Source organism: Meleagris gallopavo, chromosome 7 (genome assembly GCF_000146605.3).
Source record: "Meleagris gallopavo isolate NT-WF06-2002-E0010 breed Aviagen turkey brand Nicholas breeding stock chromosome 7, Turkey_5.1, whole genome shotgun sequence".
NCBI lineage: Eukaryota > Metazoa > Chordata > Aves > Galliformes > Phasianidae > Meleagris > Meleagris gallopavo.
This window is the reverse complement of record NC_015017.2, coordinates 9,204,741-9,214,212: the sequence shown is the minus strand read 5'-3', so window position 1 is coordinate 9,214,212 and position 9,472 is coordinate 9,204,741. Positions and strand designations below refer to the sequence as shown.

General features: G+C 34.9%; 1 protein-coding gene across 1 annotated transcript in view; it reads left to right on the top strand.

Moving 5' to 3' along the window:
• Positions 1-9,472, top strand: part of LOC100546353 (dynein heavy chain 7, axonemal) — a 98,356-nt gene that overhangs the window by 65,212 nt on the left and 23,672 nt on the right. The window contains 6 exon segments of the mRNA XM_031554142.1: positions 255-601; positions 2,079-2,259; positions 3,342-3,527; positions 4,182-4,345; positions 6,793-6,947; positions 7,816-8,006. Coding sequence (XP_031410002.1) covers positions 255-601; positions 2,079-2,259; positions 3,342-3,527; positions 4,182-4,345; positions 6,793-6,947; positions 7,816-8,006 — 1,224 coding nt within the window.

Sequence of the window (9,472 nt, the reverse complement as noted above, 5' to 3'; positions counted from 1 at the left end):
AAAAAAAAAAAAAGATTTTTTTTCAGAATGAAAGTGAGCTATATATACACACACACATGAACTACACAAGCTTTTGGAATCACAATGTGTTTCATATTATTGAGTTTGAAAACAGTAGATGTACATGAAGAAATATTATCTTGATAGAAAAAGGCTTATTATTTCTAGTGTAACAGAGGAATTAATTCAAACAAATGTTCAGAGCTGTAAAAGTTGGATGTTTTTTTTGTTTTATTCGCTTGTATGTTTGTAAGGATATTACAGTGGTTAAGTCCATGAAGAGTCCTCCTGCTGGTGTCAAGCTTGTAATGGAAGCCATATGCATCCTTAAAGGTATCAAGGCAGATAGAATTCCTGATCCAACAGGTTCTGGAAGAAAAATCGAGGATTTCTGGGGTCCGGCTAAGAGACTTCTGGGTGACATAAGATTTCTTCAGTCTCTTCATGAATATGACAAGGATAACATTCCTCCAGCTCACATGGCTATCATAAGAAAACAGTATCTTACAAATCCTGAATTTGTCCCGGACAAGATTCGAAATGCTTCCACGGCAGCAGAGGGTCTATGCAAATGGGTCATAGCCATGGATGTTTATGATAAGTAAGTATGCATATGTGGATATACAGTGGATATACAGATGGTGTATATATATATATCCAGGAGCATGGCAAATATAATTTATATTGGAGTAATGAGAGAAAGTCACTCACCCTATCCTGGGCTCATGAGATGAACTCCAATGGAGTGGATCTCCAGGGAGAGATCCTTCCCCACTGGCAGTCAGCTCTTAAATGGGTCTAGGAGAGGTGGAGCCAGGCTCCACCCCTTCCTGCAGCACAGGTGATTTGCCTTCACCTGTGCTCCCGTGGCTGACTTATTGCTCGCCTCAGGTGATCAATCAGAGGTTCAGGCCGTGATTCAGCAGCCCCATACAGCGTAAAAATAGTAGTTAAAATAAGCTTTGTTGAAGAAGTGAGTTTATTTTTACACTAAAGGAAATTCAATATTACTTCTTATTGATGCAAGATTTGTGCAAATAAGCAGTCACAAACATTCATTCATAGAAAATATCTGATGCTAAGGTGTATATCCTGATTTTCAGTTCTAGATTTTTCTGAGAAGGCACAGGAGCGATGTTTATTCAGTTAGCAAATAAAGTTAACCTTTTTAGAGTGTTGCATAGTGAACAGAGGTATTACTGAAATGTCTTTGGAAGTTTCTGACCTATCAAGCCCGAGGATACCTCACGTGTCCTTATACGCGATGTTTTTGGTTTGCTGAAAAACTATACGTAGTTTTGATGATGTTTCCTACTTGGAAATATTTGGAACCCACATTTAACAGTAAATCACCACTGGGTGAATAAGGTCAGTTTGAAATTTGAGTCATGGTAAGTAGCATTAGAATGGTAGTTGTTGACTAAAATATTAGCATACTTGGTAGTTCTGCATTTGAGAACAACTTCAAAGTTATGGTGACCTATTTTTTGAGAGAAAATTGACTACAAATGTGGACTTTGAAGAGAATAGGCAACTTAGAAGTAAGAGAGAGAATTAATTAATTACAGTGTTAATACTCGTGGAATAGTGAGATAGGGACATTCTGGCGCTACGTTTTTGGAAAGATAGTAGAAGTATTGGTAGAAAATACTGGAATCTTCAAAACTGGAAAATAAATCCTTGGATATGAAAAGCTATTAATTTCCTTGTGGGTTAGCTCTTTGCATGTGTATCTGTTCACTTAATACAAGTTATTAAAAGTATGCGTTTCCAATGGCAGAAATCCATCTGTAATGGATTCTGAGTTGTGATTAAATGAGACACAGCTTGGAAGGATAACCATTTTCACTTTAAGGTATTAGTTATTACGGAAAGTTTTGCAGAAACTGCCAAAGTCAGTCAGTAGCAGCACAGAAATAAGTAATGAAGTAAATGAAGCAAACACCAATTTTCTTCTCCTACCACCAAATAATGAAAAACAGGACATTGCATAATTGCCGAGTTGCTGACGTTTCCCTTGAATTCTGGAATGAGAATGCGTTTTTCAGGCATTCAATTTATTCTTTGGCTTTGTTTAGAGTGATAAAAAATGTTGCACCCAAAAAGCTGAAGTTGAATGAAGCTGAAGGAGAATTGAAGATTGCTATGGATGGTCTAAGAAGGAAACAAGCTGACCTGAAAGAAGTCCAAGATAAATTGTCTGTACTCCAGCAGACGCTGGAATCCAAGAAACAGGAGAAGGCTGACTTAGAAAATCAGGTACGTGATGCAAAATGTGAACTGTTCTTCTACTGATTTTTCATCAGAGTTACTTGATGGCATTTTTCCTTTTAACTGCATATGTACTGTCCTATTTCTAGATTGGCATCTTTTTATTTCAGTGATACGATCTGGAAGATTGGAATGGAGAAAGCATAGGGAACGAATGCTTTAGAGTAATGAAAAATACAGATGTCATGGTTTACTGACACCACTCTCCTGCATCCTCACTCATATCTGCTTTCCTAGGAGGTTGTTAATTTTCAGTGGTTTCAATGGGTTTGATTAAACGTTAACTTGCAGGCTAGTACATTTGAGGTTTTATTTACACCTTTTGTGCCAAAACAGTTTTGAGCGTGTTCACGGTAAACTCTGTTCCTGACTGCAGAGCTATTGTGCATGCAGAGACAGGCAACGTTTAGACGACGTTTTTTTATTTTATGTTTTTAAGATTTGAAATACAATGTCGTAAGGTTTTGTTACAAGAATACTATCAGAATTTGAAATGGAACCATTTTATCTTCTCCTTTGCCTGAAACATGTCCATACTAGATAGAAAGAACTAAGACAGAGCTGGATTAAATACCTGTTAAATCAAATTGGAAAATTTGGAAAAAACTTGGTAAGCTGATTTAGATAATAACCTGCAACAACAGAAATGCAGATTATGTATTCGTAGATGTTTTTCTCATAGGAAATAACGTACCTACTTTAGTACTTTTATTTACAACGATCTCTTTGAGGTGTTTTTGATTCTTTTGCAACACATAGATCATTTTGTTGACTTTAATACTTTCCGTATCGCAAGTGGAGCTATTGTGAATTGCGGTGAATTGTGGGTTTTATATTTGTTGTCTTTCTTAATTTAGATGAAAAGGCAGCTGAAATTTAATGGGTTTCACTGTGCCAGTAGCAAGAGTGTTTTTGCTTTTGAAGCATTTCAGTCATAAGTCGATGTTTTCTTTATGTTTCAGGAAATTGTGTAAGAAAGCACCTGCAAAGAGAAATTAATTTGTGAATATTTTTTTATATCTCTCAAGTGATCATGTAATATAATCAATTTTGTTTCTTTTTCCCTTAAGGTTGACCTATGCTGCAAAAAAATGCAGCGAGCAGAGCAGTTGATTGGAGGCCTCGGTGGTGAGAAAACTCGGTGGAATGAGACCGCTTTGGAACTGGCAAGGCAGTACATCAATTTGACTGGAGATATACTTATTTCATCAGGAATTGTAGCTTACCTAGGAGCATTTACATCCAGCTACAGAAAAGTAATGTGCCCTGTAGCTTCATGCATGCGTTTTGTAATAATTAAATTTAATTCACTTTACTTCTTCCTTCCCTCATTTTTAATCAAAGTAATTATTTTCTCCATTTTTCTTGAGAAAATGTTGTGTTGCTCTTCCGAACTATTGTTTTGTTCATAATGTAAATACTTTGATATTACTGTTTTAAATATTTTATAGAGAGAGTTTATTTTATAAGTATTTATAGCGTAAATAAATAGCGGGTTTTACGCATCCCACATACATAATTTTGAGAGTGTTCTGTTTTATTCTGTTAAGTGCATTTCAAGTAACTCACTTTGTTTCTGAGAAAGTAGGAATATTTTTGGAGAAATATTGTAAAGGGTTCTGAAATGTATTCCTGACAAGTGTAAATTCTAGCGTAGATGATATTCTTAAAACACACGTGGAGGCATCTCTAACCAAATATACTTATATTTCACGTATAGAAATCAGACTCAAAGGCATTTTTAGTGATGTTTTTAGATATCCTGTACAGAAGCATGAGTCTCTCTCCATTGGAGAAATACTGCTCTTGTCTGTAGCATGTAGTACAGGAAATGCATTGAAAATTATGTTTTTAATACTTGTGGAAATATTGTAAATAGGCAGAACTTTAGTTAATATTTTCTCATCTAGATGCAAACCAAAGACTGGACGTTACTGTGTAAAGCGAAAAACATTCCTTGTTCTGATGATTTTTCCTTAACGACTGCCTTGGGAGAGCCAGTGAAAATCAGAGCTTGGAATATTGCTGGGTTACCCTCTGACACGTTTTCTATTGATAATGGCATCATTATCTCGTAAGTAAAATAGATCTTAAAAAGCATAGTTGTTTTCTTACAACATGCTTTTCTGTTAACTACCTGTGTAGACGGTTTTCTACTGTGTACGTTTAAACTGTATAGCTGGTTTAACAACCAGAGTTGTAGAATAAATAAATGACTGTAATGTTTCAATTGAAGAAATACTAATAATACCCTTTAACTTCATAATGCAAAGTTTTTAAATCTGTGAATTCCCTCTCCTCTTTTTAAACTCCTCTGGATTGTTATAATGATACCAAAAGCAATGATATTTCACAACATGCTGCATACAGGATTACTCTTCAGTTTAAGATATTCTAAAGTGCTTCACCTGTGCTTTGGACGTCTCCATACACGCATAAAGACAGGATAAAAAAAAAACAACAACCACGATATTCACCTTCAAATTAATATATATTTCAGGTATTTATGGCAGCGCTTTTTTGTTGATAGGTTCTTTATAGCGGATTGATTAAACAGAAGCTATTCACAGAAGAAATACAAAGTGATAAACATTCTGTTCTAAAGCTTGGCTTTATCCTATTTTGAATTCATGAACGATGCAAGAAGAGAAAGAATAGAATTTTGAATTTTATGCTCGTAGTATAATCAGTAGATACGAAAGTAATCATCCTTCAAAAACTAAAGCTCTGTTAATTTAAAAGAAATGTGCTGTCTGTTACTACCAAGGGGTGGTTCTGCAGGGCTAACAGAGACTATTTTGTAAATCTTTCTTTGAGGATAACTTACTTTTTTGCTATATGGAAATGCTACGGAAATGCTATAGGTCTCAACTGCTTGTCTACAGACCCATTATGATTCAGTGAAGAACCTCTCACTTCTATCCAGTATGCTTGCCAGTATGTAGCTACCTATTTCCAGCTAGTGGGTTTTCTTCTTAGGGCAACTGAAGCTGAATTCACCTTGTTTTGATTGGCATTCTCTTTGTGATTGCTACCCCGTATACTTTGTTTCACATCTGTTGCTCTGTATTTTCCGTACAAAGAATAAAAGCTGCTTAGAACCAGGTCAGTGGCTGGCAAGCCTGTTAGTAGATACTTATGTAACACATACCTCACATCTTTTCTGCAGTATTGCATCGCATGAACTTGCTGATACAAATCTTTTCATTTTTGTTACCGTTTACATGAAAATTCTTGTCGCTGTTTGAGGAGGCTGATGTAGTGCAATGCTGGTGGTCGGATTCTTCTTTTAGTGCAGAGCGAACATTTTCACATTTAGCTAATATTGTATATTAAGCTAACATTTTGAAACATAGATGTGCGGTTAATAATTCAGCTTTGGTAATTAGGCAGGTGCCGTGAGTACAAAACTAAACAGATGTCAGAGAATAATTCACCAGATAAAAACCGCAATGTATTTTTCACATTTAAAAATTAGAGTTGATCGTACGCCTGGAAGCGAAACTTTTTATCCAAGTTTGCAGAGGCATGCTGGGATTATAAATGTAGCATGTAACTTTGTAAGCAATTACTGTATTAATAATTTGATCACCTAAGCTCAAAAGTTGACAAATGCTAATGAATCCACCGCTTTCTTCCACAGTACATCCTCTCCCATCACTTTTATAAAGCTTTGATCAAAATTCCCTTGGAGCTGACGAGAAGATGATTAGCATTTTAAAACTAAATAACGATGGCTCGTAATTTTGAAAAATCAGATAAGTTTAGCTCAGGTTGAAAATACATGTTATGCTTGTCGTTATGTGTGGGTGCCTACATTTTTCTTAGGACCTCAAGAACAATATAAAAATGCAACTTGAGGTTTTTATAACGATAAACACTTTAAAAAAAAAAAAAAGTAGCATGGTATTGCTTGTGCATTTTCGTCCATTAAAAATGGTTTCAACAGCAATGAAGGCCTTCTGTGATTGACTGTTATTAGATAGTCAGCGTACCTACATGTGGTAAAGAATACTGCAAAAAAAACCCCATAAAGTAGTAATCAGCTCTGGCAAAAATAACATCGAGATATTCTGGGTGTCCATTGTGCTTTAGGATTAGGTTTAAAAAATGATGCCTTGAAGTATAAGACACCTCTTGCATCGAAAATTCCATTCGTTCGCTTGGAAATGCTAACTTAAGTCTACAACATTAAAGCTGTTCAGAATTTCAAAACTTACTGCAATCTTTTTAGTTGGAAAGAATTATAAAATTAAATGAGATTAATCTTTCTAGGATTTAAGAATTATTATTCTAAGTACTTCCTTTGAAAGGGGAAGCTATTTTTTGTGAGCAAATAACTTGAACTTTTGTGTTTCCTCTTAAACCACTCAAGATTACAGCTGAGCATGTACCAAGTAGGATTATGGACTTGCAAGCTTTTGTTTTAATGAAAAAAGAAAATACATTGCCTTAAAAACGACTTTGAGGTAACAGTAAAGAGCTTATGTTTCAGCCTTGAAATTTGTATTTTCCCTTCAGAAACGCAAGAAGATGGCCTCTTATGATAGATCCTCAGGGTCAAGCAAATAAATGGATAAAGAATATGGAAAAAGTCAATAACTTGCATGTAATCAAGCTCAGTGACCCTCAGTTTGTTACGACTCTGGAAAATTGCATTCAGTTTGGCAGTCCTGGTAAGTTATTGAATAATGAAAGTGTAAATTACAGGAAAACCTGGAGAATACACAATTAACTTAAAAACAAAACTCTGGAGTCAAATTGTAATTATCATTGCTGATGTCCTTGATGCATGTTATAACTAATTCTTAGGAGAAAATGATTCTAATCCTCAGTTTAATTGGTATCTTTTAATCACTCTGCAAGAACTATCACGTCTTTGTTTTCATGTTACAATCATTTGACTTCTAAAAAGTAATGTTGTTTCTATTTATGGCTTTTTACAAGTATGAATTACCGGAGTGTTAGGCTGTGATAATTTAATGATTCCCGGATTCTGTAATTTTACTGCAGCCTCCGTACTGTTGTACCCTCAAACATAAACGAGTTAGTTAATAGGATACGTAATGATAATCACAGCTAATTTTAATTGGATAACTGGACCTCAAGTAAAGAAATAGATTGTTTATTTCTGTTATTTCTCTTTCAACTTTGATATTCTTGAAGTCTTGCATTGAAAGACAAGAAGGCGCAGATACTCAAAGTGATTTCTTTCGGTGGCACATGGTGTATGATTTGATGTTACATCAGTTTTTAAAAATGATAATTTTAAACTGCTGTTCTAATCCACTGGCAGCGGTAATAGGAGTTTCAGCTGCTTGTTTGAAAATAGATATAATGTTAGGAAAAAAAGAAGAAATTAAAAATTCAGTTCTTTAATTTGGTTTTCAATTGGCCGAACGCTCTAAGAAATGTTAATTAAATGTGTAAATTTTTCCTGATTGATATTTTTACTTTTTGTGCATTGCTTACAAATTGCAGAAGACAGTCATTAAGTAGTATAAATGCCGAGATGGCCCTACTAACGCTTATATTATGTTGAAGTGCTTCTAGAGAATATTGGAGAAGAGCTGGATCCTATTCTAGAGCCACTATTGCTCAAACAGACGTTTAAGCAGTCAGGAAGTGTATGCATTTGTCTCGGAGACTCCACTATTGAGTATGCTCCCGAATTCCGCTTTTATATTACAACTAAGCTGAGAAATCCACATTATCTTCCTGAAATATCTGTCAAGGTGAGGATTTTCAAAGTACAACTCCGTTTTAACTTTAGGGTGATTCCTTGGCTACAGCAGGGAAGATTTTCTGGCATTTGTTGATTCTTCCTCGCTTACAATTTTTTTTTCTTTTTGGCACTGCTGGAAGACTGGTGTTGTATCTTGTATCTAATAAGTCACCTTGCAATACAAACGTATTTTCGTACTCTCAGAAAATGTTGATTTATTTTAAAACTTTTTCCAGTCTTGATGCTCTTCAGTTACACTTCAGTTACGCTTATTACAAAAGCGTATTCAGGGATTTAATATAACATTTGCATGACATGCAAACTCTAATTAGACTTTCATATTCAAGATTCTTTTTTATAGTATAGGTAATTTCTGATGTTGTGCCTCCTTTATGAAAGATATAAATATAAGAATTGTTAACAAATGCTAAAATCGGGAAATAATTTTTATGTTCGAGGAACAAAAAAAAGCGTTTTTCTGCTTTCAAGAATAAAACAGGGGGTTTTTTCATCTTAAAATTGCTTGAGAGAAGTGTTGCACTTTTTTTTCATTGTTCCTTTTGAAGAGTTTTTAATTGAAAAATATTGCTAAACACTGTACTGAAAGACAGAATCTTTGAGTCAAGCTTTGTAAGTGTGATATTCAGCAATGCAGAAGTCTAAGTTAAGTTTCAACTACGAAAGAGTACTGAAAGCGGGGAAAAAAGCACAAAAATGAATGAAAGGGAATAACTTTTGTTCAGTTCTTTTCTCAAAAAATATAATTACTGTCAGATTCAGGAAAAGAAAAAAAAGATGAAACATAACAGGAAGAGAGCTTCCGAAAGATGTACTCTTAGACTAGTACGTATGTATTTAAAATTGTATGAAAATTATTTCCTAAGAATTGTTGATATTTAATAGAATTAAAATCTTCTAGTTGTCAATCAGCAATTGATACAAGGAGAAGACAGAAAAGTAATATCTAAATAACCTTGTCTGAACATAATTGTAATACCCTTCGGTGTGATTATCCTGAAGATCGCTCTGGAGGTAGCTAATGGAAAAAGAGTCCAGAGAAAATAGTTATTGATAGGGCTATCGTGTTTCATAGAAATGATCGTAATGAATTCTGATGTCTTATACAGCGAAGCCTTCAAAGGCACGTATAAAATGTATTTTCAGTACAGAGATATATTTGCAGTTATTAGTCATTCAGAGTATTGTTCCTCCATTTGTAAGATGATTTATCAGAAATTGCGTAGTTCAAAAAGCACTAAAAAACCTCATGATTTTCAGCTCTAGGAACGCTGTCTATTCATGTGCATTAAAAACATCTTTACGGCCCTCTGAGGATAAGGAAGAATGCAGATTTTAACGTTTGCACTTAGTCCTCAGAGGTTCAGGTATCCGAGCCAGCCAACGTTTCAGAGCGTAGCAGCTCCAGCCGAAAGTTACCTCAGAGCTGCTCGTAGCAAACCTTTTGCTTTGAGGAAG